Source organism: Aspergillus japonicus, assembly GCF_003184785.1.
Source record: "Aspergillus japonicus CBS 114.51 unplaced genomic scaffold BO86scaffold_55, whole genome shotgun sequence".
NCBI classification, from domain to species: domain Eukaryota; kingdom Fungi; phylum Ascomycota; class Eurotiomycetes; order Eurotiales; family Aspergillaceae; genus Aspergillus; species Aspergillus japonicus.
Genome location: NW_020291692.1, coordinates 10830 through 28023, shown reverse-complemented (window position 1 = coordinate 28023; position 17194 = coordinate 10830). Strand labels below are relative to the sequence as shown.

Here is a 17194-nt window from a genome sequence, read left to right as displayed (position 1 = left end):
TGAATGGTGTGCTGTACACCTGCGAGTGCTGGGTTCCTACCTTGTAGATATTGAAATTAGGGGCGATCTTTCCTCCTGATTCTTGGGAAGGTAGGGATTGCGTGCTCGAGAGCCGGCCTACCTCATCCCATGCGATCTTGAGCTGGCACCAAGCAGTCTGCAACTCATCCAAATCACCCCTTTCTATCTGAATACAAACTTCAAGGCCTCTTCCATTGCAATGACTTGTTCAGAGAACCTCCTGTATACGAACAGGACTTCTGACGTAGGGGCGGGACAACAGCCTCGGCTTTGATCGCCTGGGTAATTCTTATCAGCCTTATCGTCCCGTTGCTGCGCAACTGACGTGTGAAACCTCATCCTAAAATTAATCACGGGTGCCAGTGATTGTGAAGAATATGATCAGTGAATTTCCCTCTGTTCAAAAACATGCCTCCATGTAGCACTACGGCATATCGGCGCGTGGTGTGCCTTGCAGTGGCCATCTACTACCATATGCTCCGGTTCGATGCTGCAAGGCGGAAATATATGTGACGGTCGGGGGTAAGCCCCTGACACCCCACTAGTTACCGCAACACAGAGGTTCGAGAAAGAGCGGCCAGACCAGGTGGGAATTTGAAGTTTCGAGATGCTTTAGGGAATCACTTAACAGCCGAGTGACTGAGCAGTCGAGACTCAACGCGCACGCACCTACTGAAGTTGGACGGAGCGAGGAAAACTTCCCAGAACGCGATCAAAGAACAAGCCCAGACAGAGAGGGTCTTGGCATTAAGTTCCAAGCCGTGCCTGGGCGAGCCCATCCTCAAATGAGGGGCCTGGCCTCCCAGGCTCTCAGCTGCAAGTGGAGCAAGACAGACGGGATTTGAGGGCTCCGCCAATCACGGGTTCTCAGGCAATGCGGCGATATTCTTAGCATTGCAGGGCGGGAAAAGTGGCCCACCAGCAAAAGTGGAGGTGAGAAAATCGTTCAAATCTCCCCTCGAGCCAGATGGTTTTCCTGATGGTCTCCTCCGGTTTGTCTCTACCCCACAAAATAGGTGGTCGGCCATGTCAGATTTGATGGCCTCATAGGGAACCATGACCATTGGGGCGCGGTGGGGAGGACAAAAGAGTCCAACTGTCCAGACTGCCGATCTGGGAGACTCCCAAATTTGGAATTGGTCGTCTGCGGCTGGTTCAAGTTATCCGACTTGGAATCCATTTAGCTCGTTTCCTACGAAGCGTCCGACCAGACAGAGGCGAAATCGAGTTGGGACATCGACGCGAGTAAAGCGCCCACCTGGTCAAGAATGGATGCAAGGTGCTTTGCTCTGTGCTTACATCGCCATGGCCATAGCATGTGTGAATTTGATCTTTATCCTTATCGCGGTCGGAATCGGCTATTCCAAACGAACCACTGCGCACAGCTTCTCGCGACTCCGACTGTACCACGGTCACTGTAATCGAACAAGTCACTGGGCGACCGCCATCCACATTGTCATCAATCTCTTTTCTACTGCCCTCCTGGCGGCCAGCAGCCATGCCATGCAGTGCGTGGGAGCCCCCACCCGCGAGGACGTGGACCGGGAACACAAGCAGCGCCGCTGGCTGGATATTGGAGTCGTGAGCTGGCGCAATTTCCGCATCATGAACCCTAAGCGGAAAGTCCTGTGGCTGTTGCTTCTTCTCAGCTCCACCCCTATCCATATGCTGTGCGTCATGCCCATGCCCGATTCCTAATTACGCTACCCCGTACTGACCTGCGCCCATACAGTTACAACTCCGTGGTCTACGCCTCGATCGTAACCTACAACTATGCCATGGTTTTGATCCCGCACGATCTGTCTCCGACCGAGACGCTGGTCCAGGCCAACAGCTCGGCCAACTTCTACGCGGCGGTGGGGAGCACACCTGAGACACTTCTCACGGAGATCTTCAACGGAACTTTCACCAATATGACCAACGAAGAGTGTCTCGACAACTACGATGTGCAATATAACACGCAACAGTCTACCCTGATCTTTGTGGCCGACCGACGATTTTTCCCGAATGGGAGCAGCCTTAGCGCGATGATAGACGGCTATACCTCTATTTATGACTACACGAACGACGAAGGGACTGCGGTCGCTATGACCGCGATAGCGAACAATACGTGGACAGCGCAGGGGCTCAGCTGGAATCTCTACTCGTCTGCCATTGGCTACGAGAACCCTGATGAGTTCCCCCAGATCCCGATTTCCCACTGCATGGCCAAGCGCGCAGCCCAACGGTGTGAGCTGCTTTTTAGCCCGTCGATCGCTCTGGCAGTGATTGTCAGCAATCTCGTCAAGGTTGTATGTATGTTCTTGGCCGCTCGAACGGACCGTCCAGGAATCCTACTGCGAGTGGGCGACGCCGTCGCCTCGTTCCTCAACCGGCCTGATCTCACTACCCAGGGCCGGTGTTTCACGTCGCGGGAAGATATGACCCATGGTCCTGACCCCTGGGAGCTCGCACCCAGTGGCGGGAGTATCTTTTGGCGTTGGCGGTGTTCTCTGCGGTTGCAGAAAAGGACAGAGATCGCTCTGGTAAGTATCTCCACGTCCTCAAGTGAAGAGCCATTCGAGGGACACTATCCCAGGAAGCTGTCCGGTCGGAAGTTCTGGTTCCAGGCTGCGAGTTGGAAGCGATGGGTACTTGCTTTTGTGTTGTCAGTCGCCCCCAACCCGATCGCAAGAGCTGTACGCTAATGTGGATTCTTCAAGGTTCTCCGCCTGTATCGGCGTGCCCAGCTGGCTGTACCACGCCCTCGTCACCCAAGCAGAATGGTCGCTGGAGGACCAGTGGTCCCTGGGATTTGGGAGTCCAAACTATGAAACCGGGCTATATTTCGGCACCACCAACATCCTGGCCCTAGTTCTCCTGACCAACTTCCCTCAACTGGTGTTTTCCATCTTGTACTTTGTCAGCAAGAACCTGTTATCGTGCATGCTGGTCACAGCCGAGTACAACGACTATGCGACGCAGCGTAAGCCTCTCCGTGTTTCGTGGCCCCGGGGCAACCAGCGATCCTCCTACTACCTCTCCTTGCCGATCCGATACAGCGTCCCGCTATTTGTCATGTCTGCGGCCCTGCATTGGCTCCTCACCGAAAGCTTCTACTCCGTCGATTGGAACGTGTACAACGTGTTTGGGGAGGTCGACTACGATGACTCCCCCGATGGATGTGGCTTTTCCCCAATGGCCATTTTAATGACTATCATTCTCCTCGGGGTGGCGTTTTGTGTACTGCTGGTGCTGGGCGCGCGCCGCTTCAAGTCTCCCATGCCGTTGGCGGCGCATTGCAGTGCGGCCATTAGTGCTGCCTGCCATCCCTTGCCCGGAGATGAAGGCGCTGCTTTTCAACCGATCATGTGGGGGGAAGTCAGTTATCCCGAGTCCTCAACCTATGGCCATTGTACATTTACATCACAAGTGGTGGCTACCCCCTCCATGTCCCGTCTGTATACTTAATGATATGAATGTCTTTATTTTGGAATATCTCTTCTTGGTTGAAGCCAACCGTCTAGCCCCGCCCATCGTTAGACTGACTATCTAGGTGACCGAAATCGGTCCATGTCATCCCCTCTTTCTGCCGACCTAACGGTGTCATATCCAACAGAAGACACGTCCTCGGTCGCCAGCATCACGTGATAGATGATCAACTGTTTGTGCCCGTCAAAGAGGTCGAGAAGGGACTGTTCCCCATGCAACGTGTCGAAGCAGAAGCGAGCTGGATCGTCGACCTTCACCATGGGAAGTCGGCGACGTGCCGCGACGACGGCCTGCGAGAGATACGTCACGGCCTTTTCGTCTTGCAGGAGTTGAGCGCGGGCGGCTTTGAACTTCTCGGGAGAGACAGTATCGCGTGGGGGCTCGTCCATGGTCGGTCTGGTCATGTTGGTATTGGGAGTAGTAGATCGATAGTAGCTTGGACTGTGGTCCTGGATACACATGAACCTTATGAATGATGTCAGGGGATGGTGGCTTGACACCCCTTGCTTGTAATTACATACAGGTATGATCTTGCATCACCTGTGGTACAAACTGACGTATCACCATTAAATAGGTAATTTCCAAGTCGACGTCAATTACGCAACTTACAGTGGCTGACTGATGCACGATCTCTGGAAGCCTCAACAGGCCAACTCGAGCTGCACCTATTCTTCGGATGGTGGTGGCAAGTTCAACGCGAGGATTTATATAGGTATACTGGAGATTGCTTTCTAGCCAAAACGAAACTTAGATTGACAGTGCATAAACTACGCAGCTCTACAATCTACGATCCAGTGTTGGTCATCTGGGCTGATCCACCCCCTCAGCTGAAGCCGCAAACTGCCGGACTCTCTCCTGCCTCCCTTGAAAGGCATTATAGCTATTCCATGTCGCAACCACGTCTTCCAGATAATAGGGCACCACTTGTAGACTGTGATGTTCCCTGGCATGGAAGGCACATCGATCTCCATTGCCATCCTCGCCCGGATTACCGTTCTCTGCCATGCCCTCGAAGACGCCCTCAAACGTTCCCTCCCACGGATTGATGCGCAACCTCCCTCGAGTAATCCACTCATCGCAAAGCACAACATCACCGGCGGCTTTACAGACTCCCCGCCAGTGGAATTGGAGTTCTTGCGCCTCCTCGTTGCACCTGCATGAGCGAAGCCCTGAGTCAATGAGGAACTGTACCTTCGTGTGTCCAAGGTCGAAGATGCCCCAGAGGCGATCGTAGTCCCACAGCAGCCACATGTAAAAACGGTACCCCATTTCGGGGTGGTCGTCCAGTTGCACCTCGTAGGTATTCTGGATCATCTGCAGCAGGAAAAGCTCTTCCTCGTTGGCGGCCACGCGCCTGAGCCATGCATTGCCGGCGAGGGTTTGTCTTGATGGGGTTGTCTGAGTGCGCGTGGAAGGCCAGGCCTGGTGGTCGTACTGAGGCAGTGGAATGCCCATCGTAGTTGTGTTTACAGGTTGATTTGATATCTTCGTGTGAGCAGCTATCGAAGTTTGAAATGTTGGTCGTGTGGTGTTCTCGTAGAAATTTCCGAGTTGTTGTACTGAGCTTTCTCTGGTCAAGGCGTCGGGGTTGAGTGATAGAAAGGTGCACAGGTCTGAGTCATGGCCCTCACTCGGCATGCATGACGAACGACCCCGAGCGGAGTTGAGTTCCGGTGTTGAACCCCTGGGACGTCGATGCAGAGATTCGTGCTTGCTTCTGAGATTATGACATCCACGGTTCCTGGGCACTGTTTTGTGTAACAGAATATTCTGCTTTGACTTAGTTGTTCGGGCGTTATTATCTACCTGGTTGGTATTTGTCATTGCATGCCATGCTGTGCTCCAGAAGTGCTAGAACACAACTTCCGCGTATTAAGACTGTGCTTCTTATCGATTGCAGGTAGAGTAGGCGTATCGCGGAAGGACTGACGACCCGTAAGCATCTTGCATCTGTGGTACGTATATATAGTATGTATTGAGGACCTATTGCTGCAGTGGAATTCGCGGGCTTTGGCATATGGGTTGGTAATATCTGTTTTACTTTACACCTAGAGCTAGCACATACGACCACAGGGTGTGGAAAACAGGGCTTCCCGTCCGCTCAGCCGTACTTAAGCCACACGCCGGGAGGTTAGTAGTTGGGTGGGTGACCACCAGCGAATCCCTTCTGTTGTATGTTTTTGTCTTTTTGCTGTTTGCTACGCGGCCATACTGCGAAAGGTTGGTTCTCTGGGTCACGTCGACAGCCCTCGCCAGCGCAAACACCAAGCCAGTCAAAAAAGAAAATACTCACCAAAAGTTCAAGCACTAAAGACTTTTGACATGTAGGACTTGAAAAGCGACATGGAAGAGATCATTGCCCTATCTTTGACTCATAGCGCCCGAAGAAAGACTATCATCTCCTGTAGGTCTTGGTTGTCGGGATAGCCTCGCTCTAGATATCGACAAATTGACTCTCCTTCCAGCACTGTACGTGGGGTCATCCACCACACTCCCAGTCTGCGAATCCTTCCATACCAGCAGGCCAGCAACAGCAACGCCCGAGGGTCTTTCGCCAACAACAGCGACTTGAAGTTGGAAGACATGGTGCTGAGAAATGTGACGAAGCTTAGGATTGTCGGCAGAAGCGGTCGATCAGCGAACAGCGCCTGCGCAACGTCGACAGCGACACTATGGTACATCGATTCATACTCCAACGACTGTTTTCCTGTGCCCAGATCAAATAGCCGCATATATGGATCGGGAACACCTTGAAGAGGTGCCAGAGGCTCAGCAGGTCGATTGATGATCGGATTGTTTTCCACCGGAGCCAGAGCCGCTGAGATGCAGTCTCGCGGCGGAGAGGGCATCTGGCGCCAGACTTCGTCTTTCCCCCGCGCAATCCTTAACCAGGTGGGACCGCTAATGACATTGGGAGACAACGGCCAGGCCTCTTCTGGAGTCGATGCATCGACGTGGCAGAAGACTAGTAGCCACAAAAGCATGGACGTGCTCAGCAAAGCGGCTTTGTCATCGGATTGAGGGTTCTGCGACAGCTTCCGATTGAAGCCAACCAAGGCTCGATCCCAGTGGTAGGATTCCACCAAGTCTGGAGTCGATCTGATGGGGATTGTTGTGTGGCGCTGGTACGTTAAGGCTACCGTTGTGATGGCATGCTTAAGGAACGGAGTCTAGGAAGTACGTTAGTGACTGATTGACACAGTCTCACGCCCAAGAGATTGAAAAAAAAAAAAAAAACAGCAAATGGGTAAGAAATAACAAGAGAGGAAGAAGAAAAAGCCCACCGTGTGTGCTAATTCCACCACCTGGTTTTGATAAACATCTAATCGGTTACCATAGCTCATGGTCGGGGCGATTAGTAGTTGGAATTGAGCTATAAGCCGATCGGTCGGGCAAACCCAGCAGGGTAAACCAGCTGACGGCCGGGGCGGAGCAAAAACATGCTCGATCACGGGTTGTAGTGGCTGCATCTTAGTTTGAGTGCAGGTAAAACTACAGGAGACCCCATAAGCCTGGCATTGTCGACACATGGGCTTGATCTCGTCGCACTGCCATAGGTGGAGGCAACCTGAAATTAGCCACTGCACCCTAAGGAAGACTGAGACCCACCCACCTTCACCCGTCGAAGCTTGCAGTTCTTACAACCCCATCGTGATCGCTGTCTGACACGAGTTGTCCCCATTGCCTCAACCTCCAATTTCACTGACCCTGTCTCTGTGGAGTTAGGAAGATGTTGTCGGTGATTGACTTGTTCTCGGCCTCGCGGGGTATGAAGGAATGCATGCACGTGACGGATCCCGGAACTACCGGCTTTAAGGATGGCCGGCGGATGGCGCTAGACCTCTTTTCGCTTACAGACATCCCTGATTGGCTTGATGGACAATACAGCTTCATTGTCGGCTTCGATCCAAGATCATGACGTGGATAGCATGTCGGTGAGATATCGAGTATAAAAACTGATCTGAAGAACCCTCGGTGGAATTGCACCGGCACTCTGTTCGTATTACAAGTTTACTCCTGATTTTTCATTTCAAACCACTAACCATACTCGTTTGACCATCTTCCACCGACATTGTGTCCCTGTGTAGGATATATAACCTTACTCCCGAGTCCACACCACACCCTTGATATGCCACCCAACCAAGCAGCTTGGCTTGTCCGTTCTAAGGGCCATCCCTTCGAAGTTCGATCTGCTCCCTACACACGCCCACATGAAGGACAAATTGCCGTACGAACCCACGCCGTGGCCATCAACCCAATTGACTGGACGGTTCAAGGCCAGGGTACCACCCTGATGTACCAATGGCTATCCTACCCTACCATCTTGGGCACTGATGTAGCCGGAGAGGTGGTCGAGGTTGGACCGAATGTCACCACATTCTGCGTCGGAGATCGTGTACTCGGCAAAGCATGCGGCACCGACGAGAAGATCAATTCTCACACCCAAGGCGGCTTTCAACTGTATGTCATCCTCGCTGCACATATGGCCTGTCCTATTCCCGACCGAGTATCATTTGAGCAGGCCGCAGTGCTGCCCCTGGGGGTTTGCACCGCCGCATGCGGGCTTTTTGAACCCGACCAGCTCAATCTCAAGCCCCCATGCGCTCGCCCGGAGCCCACCGGCCAGACCGTCATCATCTGGGGTGGGGCTAGCAGTGTCGGTACCTGCGCAGTCCAGCTCGCTCGAGCTGCGGGATATCAAGTTTTCGCCACCGCCTCACCCAAGAACTTCGAGCTGGTGACACGATTAGGCGCCAGTCGGGTCTTTGATTACCGCAGCGAGACGGTCGTCGCGGACATGATCGCTGCGTGCCAGGGAGAGACTGTGGCAGGCGCACTGACTGTGGGGGCCAATGCGGCGGATTGCTGTTTTGATATTCTCGCTCAATGCACCGGGCCCCGATTTATCTCCATGGCTGCGTATCCAGTCCCACAGCCGCCGCCAACACATCTCACGGTTCCTCGTACAGCCCTCGCATTCATGGTCGGCAATTCAAAGTACTGGTACAAGTCCCGCATGCGAGGAATCAAGTACAAATACATCTTTGCCAGCACGCTCTATCACAACGGGGTGGGGGCCATGCTTTTCCAGCAGTATTTGCCGCAGGCTTTGGCCGAGGGCCGGTTTTGGGCAGCACCTGAGCCGCTCGTGTATGGCAAGGGCCTGGCGGAGATTCAAGGGGCAGTGGATTTCCATAAGTCGGGAGTGTCTGCGAAGAAGGTGGTTGTGCTGCTGGATGATTGATCTTGTTTCTGGTTCAGGCTTGCTGCGCGTGAGTTTTGTGAGAATCTTACGTCGGCCACCGAGACAGCCTTATGTAGGCCACTTTTTGGACCTTTGTATTGGCACTGATGTATTGCATTGAAAACGCTTAGCATAATATGATTGCTCTTCTAATCCACCGTATGATAATCTCAGCATGGACTTTTGCTTACTTTGAAGTATTCATTCAAAACGCTGATACGTGCACCAATGAGGGCTACATACTGATAGGCTGGTTGTCAGTTGGGCTGGTTTTTTTTTTTTTTTTTTTTTTTTTTTTTTTTTTTTTTTTTTTTTTTTTTTTTTTTTTTTTTTTTTTTTTTTTTTTCCCCCCCCCCCCCCCCCCCCCCCCCCACCCCTTTGCATTGTGTGCAATCTGGTCTGCCTTCGACATGTGCCCGGTAGACCATGCACTGTACAGCTTTCGAATCCCAATATAGTAGAAGATCCCGTCTGCTGCAAGGGAAAAGTAATATTTCGGGCCGAGCACGAGACTGGGATCACCAACTCTCCAAGAGCCCGACGGCTTCTGTTGATTTAAAAATGCTTCTGTCAGATGCCTTGATACATTGCCGCAATTTGTCACCCCGTCCTGCGAGATCTACAGTGACTGTACGATCACACAAGTCAAAGCTTTCATACTTCTTCCTCACTTCCATCGGCCTCCGACAAAGACCACGTTTTTTTATAGCATGATCTTGAACAAACCGCACCTTCTCGTCCTTCTCGACAACGCGGAAGTCTACGCCTAAGGCAACCAACTTGATCTGTAAGTCTAGCAGTTGAGCTCTTCCTTTTGAGTCCAGCTGCAGGAATCTCCGCGGCACCCACCCGTCGATACATTTGATACAGCCTTGCCCGGACTCTTGCTCAGCAAAAGCAAACTGAACATAGAGAATCCGAAGTAGAGGTACACTGTCCGGCTTGCAGAGATAGGCTTTCTAGTTCAGCACACAGCGGCTGCAAGCAGTATACCAAGTAGTCTGCGATGAAGAGATGCCTGAGCGAGTGGGGAAGTAATTCCCATAGTGGTGTCGTGGGCTTATAAGCAAACAAAAAAATAAAAAAAAAACCTCATTCGAGGGAAGGCGCACATGGCGGTAGAGATGTGAGATAAACAGAGAGTACCATGTCCTGCAAACCAGCACCATATGAGTATAGTCGTCGGTGTTTAGTAGAGAGAGAATCCAGAGAATGATCTCCGTGGAAACTTGGTCGAGCATTGTGCAATAATAAGTGGTTTTGAGTGCATTCCAGGAAGTTAGCCACTAGGAAGGCCGGGGGTGGGGGACGTTTGAGAGTCGAGGAAAAACGGAAGGTGCGTCGAGAGGACTTTATATTAGATTGCAGGATGGGAATAAGCACTAAGGTAGTCATGCATCGGCTGTCCTTGGACCTGTGATCGAGCAACGGAGGAGATGATTCATTGGCTAGGTCTGGGTACCGTCCTAGTGAGTGGTGTAGTTTCCCTCGGCTTCCAACAACGGTTCCCTCTCCCTCTCCCTCTCCGCCTTGCCCTTTGTCTGCGGTCTCTGGCCAACCGTCCGCCAATACAGCGCCCAGACCAGAGATAAGAATTGCACTCCCGCGAACACCGCATTGTTTACTACCGGGTATCCATACTCAAAATACCAACCCAAGCCCAGCGGATCCCACGTCTCAGCATATACTACCCGGAAGACCCACGATATTGCGATAAGGCCAAACACGACCGCCTGAATCGCAAGTCCAGTCAAGCTCAGAGCGGTGTCGTGTACATGGCTGCGACTCTGTGCTGCCTGAAGGAACCAGGAAAAGCCCCCGATGAAAGTGGCCATGGGGGTGAGGAGCACGGCATGAGTGAAAATGAACATCTCGCGCAGGTCTTGGCGGGGCCAGCTCTTCGTCTCTGGTGTGAGGCCCAATAAGTCGATGAGCTCCGGGACTAGCGAGATTAGGAGGGCAAGAATGTACAGATTGCGATACGGGCTCGTGTCGGATCCCTGCCGTCGGAGGCGAACGCATAGTATGAAGCTGGTTGTCTTTAGTTTAGTAGAAGCAGTACAAGTACCCACAGCGAACACTTACAGGGTAAGGAAAAGAGCCCATGTTACAAGTACTTGAACGAAGTTCAGCCAGTCGCCAGTGTTGAGAGGATCGTGCGTGAAAATTCCAGCCGCAGCTTCAGGAACATTAAGCGTGAGGTATACTTCTTTGGTGAGGTCTTCGGTAACGACTAGAAGACTGGCAAGCACATAACCCAGAGAGATCCCTGTACTGTTCTTCTTGGCCCAGAGAGAATAAAGCTGAGGAGCGAAGGAGAGGATCGTGAGGATGATTAGAATGCTTGAGAACATTAGTGCTGTGGCGGGCATAGAAGAGCTCAAACAGAGGATATGAACATTCTGGCAGAATCAGGGGCTTCTGTATAAGTATCCTCAGATGATGGCATTCTGTGCTGCCAGGTAAAGCAGGCTGGCTCGGGAAGGCGAGGGGTTGTTTGAAAACTGGTTGATGGTTGATGGTGGATGGTTGATGGTGGATGGTTGATGGTACTAAGATGACTGCCGTTGAGAGGGGGATTGCGGCTGAGGATGCCGCTCTAACCACAAGCGTCTAGCTACAAGTTACAAGTTACTTAACTTGGTACCGTACAGTGACTTGCACAATACATGTACTATACTATACTATACAGCTAAGCCGAATCAGCTTATGCCTAAGGTCAACAATGTACAGTTTCTAATATATTGCCTGGGGTACAATTTGAATACAGTGCATAAAGTTCCTATGCCATCCGCAACGCTTTGGCTGCGGACCCTCTGGAGGCGAAATCAGGCTTGCGAGCGACAACTTGAAGTGGCTTCCATGCGAGACCATGGTCAACACCATGTTGACCAGAGAAGTCCTGCGCCAAATCTTCCAGCAACCGGGGGTCTGCCCCCTGGCTCTGTGCGAGACGGGATTTCAGAATGCCCAGCACTACAGTGAGATAGTTGGGATAGTACAGACCCCGAACTGTGTCAGTCCACGAGTCCAGCTTTGCTTGGATAATGTCGAAACCCTGCTTTCCCAGCGTATCTGGCAACTGGTCCACCCAGCTGTCACCAATCAGTGATTGCCGATACGAAGTCTCTCATAAGGATGCCCGGACAATGCGTCTCTTGTTTACGGAGGAGAAAAGCAACATACCCCAAATCAAGACTCTGACTCCCCAGAAATTGCGAGTACAGACGCTCTAAACGTTGCATAGGCTCAGACAACGCCCCACTCGGGTCACGTTTAATCTCCTCCCATTGGAGATAGCCTCCCGGCCCTGAAGAGTTGCTATCAGCCCATCATATTCACATCTGCACTTTGAAGACAACTTCACACACTCAACAAGACCGCAGCGAAGCGAATTAATTTGTCTGGGCGATTATCTCGTACCACACAGGCCCACAAACGCAGGGGTACCACGTCGAAAGCTTCGAGCAGGTCCTCCGGGACCTGATCGGACATTAGGTCCAGAGTATTCAGTTTCACGTTCCGTGGTAGTGTTGAGGATGGGGGAAAAAGCATCACGCGAAACATCGTAACCGACAAGCTCGGCTTGATCTACATCCAGAGCCTGGCCAAGCTCGAGGCACCAAATGCTAGATGCGATATGACCGTCAGAGCCCCGGCGATAAAGTATGAAGACTAGAGCATACCCTGTTCCCGTGCCTAGATCTGCTACCCTTATTCCTGGCCTGTGGGGAATCAAGGGACTCAAGACATGACCCGTCTGAAGTTTCCAGAGGAGATGCTGCTCATTGAGCCTGGTGGATACACTCGTCAGCGCATATAACTTTTGGGGAAGTCGCACGTTTGCGATTACCTCACACTCTCATACATAGTTCGATCCAGGATGTACCCATCAAGGGCAGAAACCGGACCCATGGCTGTGGCGCAATGCTGTGAGATAGGACCCTTCGTCGGCTATAACGCTGCGAACTTCGGAGCCTTCAGAACTATTCCATGGCCATGGATTTGAAGGGATTTATAGGCGTAAAAGATGAATAATCCCGAAGCTGTTATGTATTAGGCAATGTAAGACGCAGTTAGACTAACAGGATTCAACCCCTCAGACCCTGCTGGCCTGTAGGCCGATCGCTCCATAGTACTCTCCATTGAAGGACGTAAAGCCTGGTTGGTCCTTGCATATACGACCTCACCAAGGATTCTCGAGGGTTTGATAAGTGTGATGACGAATAGTTCCGAGTCAGTCAAGACATTCCAGAGAAGGGACGAGTGATGGCGCGGGTTAGGCTGCATGCGCCCGGGGCGCGGTAAATTCACAATGCATAGCCAGGAAACCACGACAACAATAAAAAAAGAGGTGCTTTGTTCCCCGCTTATCATTACAACAGATATCAAATATGCCATGGAAAGTACCAACATAATCCTGGTCCATGCTGGAGAGAAGGTGTAGTGGACAAAGATGTATCTTGCATCTACGAGAATAACAATGACAGTGTGGCCGAAGAATAGATCCGGCATTGGATCACAATAGGAAAAAAACCTGTTTTCGAGTCATGTAGTCATCCATGATTTTTTCAGGCATTGCTTGCAGGCCAAAGGGTAGCCTGCAAGATTCAAGATAGGTTCTTCATGCAGGCAGCTGTTTTGGGAAGCGATTCATATCAGTGGGAGATTCCGAGTGATGATTGGACCGCATTCTCGATCTGTGATAGACAACCTTGAACGCAGCCAAGATGCATAGTATGAGATGGTCGCAGTCTTTGAAGAATGCAAGTCTGTGTTCAGCGGATATGAAAGTAAAAACAAAAAATAAGTTCCATGCCTCGAACAATGATGATATTGTGCACACCTTTCTGTGGGGTGACGTATACCACAGACCTATCAAGCTATCATTGCCACATGATCAGTATATCTGGGTACTACGATGAATTTTCCGGAGCTTTCAAATCGTCGCCATAGTCCTGATGCAGATAGGGATTGTAGCAGATGTTTCACTCATATTGGGAAAAATGTTCTCCGTGATCTTATTCAAGGACCGAGCTGTATCCGACAGGCTGCAGTCACTGGTACTTCTCGCCGCCTGCACCCTCGGAATCTTATTGGTGTTATACCACATCTTTACTCTTGTTCAATCTCTTCGATCACCCCTTCGCAAGCTCCCAGGACCATGGTATGCCCCACTGACGACATTATACCTTCGGTACGCATTTGCCAGGGGTACTATCTGGAAGCTTGTCGAGTCCAAACACCAACAGTATGGACCAGTCTTCCGGTATGGTCCTCGACAAATATGGATCTCAGACAAAGATGCCTTGCGAACTATTCTCCAGAGGGCGGATCTCCCCAAGGTACAGATGTATGCCGAAATCTCCCGGGATGCTCACAGTCCGGGTCTGTTTGGGGAGGTGTAAGTATATCCATGCGTTGATCGCCTATCGTCCTGGGATTGATCTTTGCTAGGCGACCGGAGCCGCATCGGATTCTCAAGGGCTTCCTATCACCGAGGCTTACGGTAGCAGACGTCGACGAAGAAGGTCATCTCTTTGAGAAGTGTATCGGGGATCTGATTGCCAAATACTACCAGCTCACCAAGGGTAAGGCAAAGACAGATGTGGTCGCGACCGACTTGATGATGGATTTGCATGGCGTGGCGCTTGACATGTGAGTTGTTCTGTCCTTCTTGTAAGCGAAGGCTAAACTTAGTGTCTTGTTTCCAGCATGGGAGAGTGTTCCTTTGGCCGAGGCTTTGGTCAAACACCCCCACTCAAGGAAGAGTACTTGGGAATGGAGGACCGCATCTGGGTGCAAATCCTCCACTCCATCTTCCATGGCTTGACTCGGAGATACAAGGTAGAGGCCTCCAAATCCATCGACTTGTGGAAACTAGTGGATCTAACGCAACAATCTACGCTGTAGATGGTCTACGTCAAGCGATGGTTACGAGGCCTCGGGATAAAGCTGTGCTTCGACTGGCCTGCGGATATGATCCAGGTAAGACACATTACTGCTTCGTATTCTCCACAGTATACCCCAAAGGCTTACATCGACTTTCTCCGAACAGGCCATTGATGCTATCGTTAAGGAACGCTCCTACTGCAAAGACTACTCTCAACCAGATCTACTTCAACATTTTATCGACAGTGGCACCCGACCAGGTTCGTCCGCGCCAATGAACACTAGGGATATTATAGACCAGCTGTCAGAGATTCTCCTAACCGGGTCGGAGACCACTTCTGGAACCATTGCATGTCTCTTTCGCGAACTCCTGCACATTCCCGAAAAGAAAACAAAGCTACTGGATTCACTCCCGGTACTTACTGCCACTGATCCAATTATCAACAGCAAGACAGTGCGAACAGAGCCCGAATTTCGCTATCTAGATGCCTGCATCAAAGAGACGCTGCGATTGCACCCGATTGCGAGCGAGATGGGTCGCAAAACTGGCAAGGACTGTTGTGAACTCGCGGGATACTCAATCCCGCCGGGAAACGTCGTATCTGCTAGCTATAGGCATCTGCATCGCAACCCGGAGTTCTGGCCCAAACCATTGAAGTTCTGGCCGGAAAGATGGTTAGAAAATGAGAAGGCTCGTGACGGTGCTCCGGAGCCCGAGTAAGTAGCCGACTCTTGACAGTGAGCCCCGTTCATGGTCACTAATGGGGTATGCAAGTATGAGTCCCTATTACCCATTTTCTGCGGGCAAGCACTCCTGCATTGGAATCAAGTAAGTAGTTGAACAGGTACTCGCCTACCGTACAACCGCTACTGGTAGTAGCTTCGCGTGGGCGGAGATGCGCGTGGGCGGAGATGCGTATGGTCGCTGCAAATGTTTTCTCGCGGTTTGATCTCGAAGATATTAGGAATCTGCACATTGATTTCCGGCAATACATCACAATGCAGCTGGAGAACGGCTCACACAAGGTGGTGTTGAAGCAGCGGCTCTAGCCTGGTTTCTGTGAGCACATCCATGGCGACATCAGATAGGTGACAGATACCTGGTTGCTATGGTGAAGTGAGGCAAGAAGGTCCTAGTTCTATGCTAGATTAATTTTAGTGACAAATGGATGTATTGGTAATTCTGCGAGTCCGAGTGTCTTGAAGTTATGCAGTCTAGCTCTATTGAAAACTTGGGATGATCCCAGTACTCCACTTGAAATAACCCCAGCACTTTACAACGCGCCGGGCTCATGTCTTTCTCGACTTTATATTTCGCGGTTGCACAACTCGGGCAAGAGACTATTGAGTCCCGTCTGTGAGCTGGGTAAACCCTTTATTCTTGTCTATATTATAACAGTGTTATAGCAAACGACATACTCAATGTATGCCTAGTATAACTAATCTCGACAACAGAAGGGACTGACCCTGCCCCCTGCCCTCTGACTGACCCCTCTAATTGCCGCCTCCTACTCGACGGGCCCAGTGTCAGACCGAAAACCCTGACATGGTCGCCGTGATGAACTCAACCACATTTTGATCCTTGCCTATCTTACCTAGTACAGCAAAGTACAAACCATAGACCGTGCCAATTTCGACGGGCCGCTGTCAGCGGAAGCCAGCCAGTGGCGCTTCGCACGGTAGCCAAAGTCCATCGTGCTCCCATCGAACCACGACCATATCCCTCCCAGGAGCCAGCCATCAGGATTGCAGGCAGGAGAATTGTCAGAGGGATGTTGATAAATAGATCTACGACACACACATTGGGCGTCTTGAATCTGTCAATAGACCGGGTTTGGTGCGCTCGAACCACGCACTAAACCCAACTTAGGAGTGCATGCAGATGCTCTGTACAGCCGTACGTGATACGTTGAGAGTTCAAGTCCTAAGCCCTGCGCCTTGTATGCCCGCCTGGTTATTGGCTGGCTCTACCTTATTACCTGAGCCATCCCCTCCTGCCAGCCGGGGGGCACATACGGGTGGCCCGGTCGCGGGCCCTACGTCAACCTTGCATGAAGTGTCTCAACATGGGTATTCTGTCCTAGGTAGATGTGGTTGAGCTTGCCCCCTGCTCCTCCGGGCTGATCGGCCGGAGAAAAACCAGAAGTTATTTGTAGTTCCTTGTTTAGCTATCTCACGCGAACTGGCTCGACAGGCCGCAGATATGAGCAAGGTGCACTACGTCGGCAGCTGATTGAGAAAAACTTGACATTCACACTATACTGTACCCACCAGTAGAATCGCCGCATAGTATAGGCTCGGACAGAATAATAATACAGTGCTGGCGGTCGGCAGGAGCGAGATGGCTGATGCAGAATGGCTTAGTACATACTTCATGCTATAGTAGGAAGGTCGAGAGGTACATCCGGGTTACGCGAGTCTGCGAGTCGGACGGATACTCAGCCCTCAGTAACTGGGGCCGAGGATGAATTTGGAAACAGACATTTCCAAGGTAGACATAGACTCTGTAACAAGCGCGACGCTAAGAAAAGTCGTGATGGTTCTCGCCAGAAAGATACCGTCTGA

At 51.4% G+C, this 17194-nt stretch overlaps 8 protein-coding genes across 8 annotated transcripts, besides 1 other annotated feature; 3 read left to right on the top strand and 5 right to left on the bottom strand.

The window, feature by feature from the left end:
• Positions 1-1326: 1326 nt before the first annotated feature.
• Positions 1327-3471, top strand: BO86DRAFT_402565 (uncharacterized protein; the record flags this gene model as incomplete). The annotated part of the gene is made up of 3 exons (XM_025673875.1): positions 1327-1691; positions 1754-2668; positions 2724-3471. The coding sequence occupies 3 exons, from the start codon at positions 1327-1329 to the stop codon at positions 3469-3471; spliced, it is 2028 nt and encodes a 675-aa protein (XP_025524516.1).
• Positions 3472-3510: 39 nt separating this feature from the next.
• Positions 3511-3902, bottom strand: BO86DRAFT_177029 (DUF899-domain-containing protein). The gene has a single exon (XM_025666558.1). The coding sequence runs from the start codon at positions 3894-3896 to the stop codon at positions 3549-3551; it is 348 nt and encodes a 115-aa protein (XP_025524515.1). The 5' UTR covers positions 3897-3902; the 3' UTR covers positions 3511-3548.
• Positions 3903-4293: 391 nt separating this feature from the next.
• Positions 4294-5013, bottom strand: BO86DRAFT_437962 (uncharacterized protein; the record flags this gene model as incomplete). Its single annotated transcript, XM_025676089.1, has 1 exon — positions 4294-5013. The coding sequence occupies exon 1, from the start codon at positions 4945-4947 to the stop codon at positions 4294-4296; it is 654 nt and encodes a 217-aa protein (XP_025524514.1). The 5' UTR covers positions 4948-5013.
• Positions 5014-5563: 550 nt separating this feature from the next.
• Positions 5564-5803: a sequence feature (Protein overlapping with rRNA (BO86DRAFT_320242, RAH78619.1) was converted to a misc_feature.).
• BO86DRAFT_391622 (Zn(II)2Cys6 transcription factor domain-containing protein) lies at positions 5741-7225 on the bottom strand. Its single transcript, XM_025672637.1, has 3 exons — positions 7106-7225; positions 6777-7040; positions 5741-6662 (listed from the first exon to the last, which is right to left on the bottom strand). Exons 1-3 carry the CDS (start codon positions 7172-7174, stop codon positions 5865-5867), a joined length of 1131 nt encoding a protein of 376 aa, XP_025524512.1. The 5' UTR covers positions 7175-7225; the 3' UTR covers positions 5741-5864.
• Positions 7226-7558: 333 nt separating this feature from the next.
• Positions 7559-8737, top strand: BO86DRAFT_437955 (zinc-binding alcohol dehydrogenase family protein; the record flags this gene model as incomplete). Its single annotated transcript, XM_025676088.1, has 1 exon — positions 7559-8737. The coding sequence occupies exon 1, from the start codon at positions 7622-7624 to the stop codon at positions 8735-8737; it is 1116 nt and encodes a 371-aa protein (XP_025524511.1). The 5' UTR covers positions 7559-7621.
• A 1466-nt stretch (positions 8738-10203) lies between these two features.
• BO86DRAFT_320287 (PQ-loop repeat-containing protein) lies at positions 10204-11091 on the bottom strand (the record flags this gene model as incomplete). Its single annotated transcript, XM_025668287.1, has 2 exons — positions 10204-10768; positions 10823-11091. 2 exons carry the CDS (start codon positions 11089-11091, stop codon positions 10204-10206), a joined length of 834 nt encoding a protein of 277 aa, XP_025524510.1.
• An 894-nt stretch (positions 11092-11985) lies between these two features.
• Positions 11986-12778, bottom strand: BO86DRAFT_176990 (uncharacterized protein). The gene is made up of 3 exons (XM_025666557.1): positions 12591-12778; positions 12424-12531; positions 11986-12366 (listed from the first exon to the last, which is right to left on the bottom strand). Exons 1-3 carry the CDS (start codon positions 12650-12652, stop codon positions 12150-12152), a joined length of 387 nt encoding a protein of 128 aa, XP_025524509.1. The 5' UTR covers positions 12653-12778; the 3' UTR covers positions 11986-12149.
• Positions 12779-13743: 965 nt separating this feature from the next.
• On the top strand, positions 13744-15679 carry BO86DRAFT_437952 (cytochrome P450; the record flags this gene model as incomplete). Its single annotated transcript, XM_025676087.1, has 7 exons — positions 13744-14141; positions 14195-14395; positions 14452-14584; positions 14651-14725; positions 14796-15346; positions 15411-15458; positions 15526-15679. The coding sequence occupies 7 exons, from the start codon at positions 13744-13746 to the stop codon at positions 15677-15679; spliced, it is 1560 nt and encodes a 519-aa protein (XP_025524508.1).
• Between the last annotated feature and the right edge of the window lie 1515 nt (positions 15680-17194).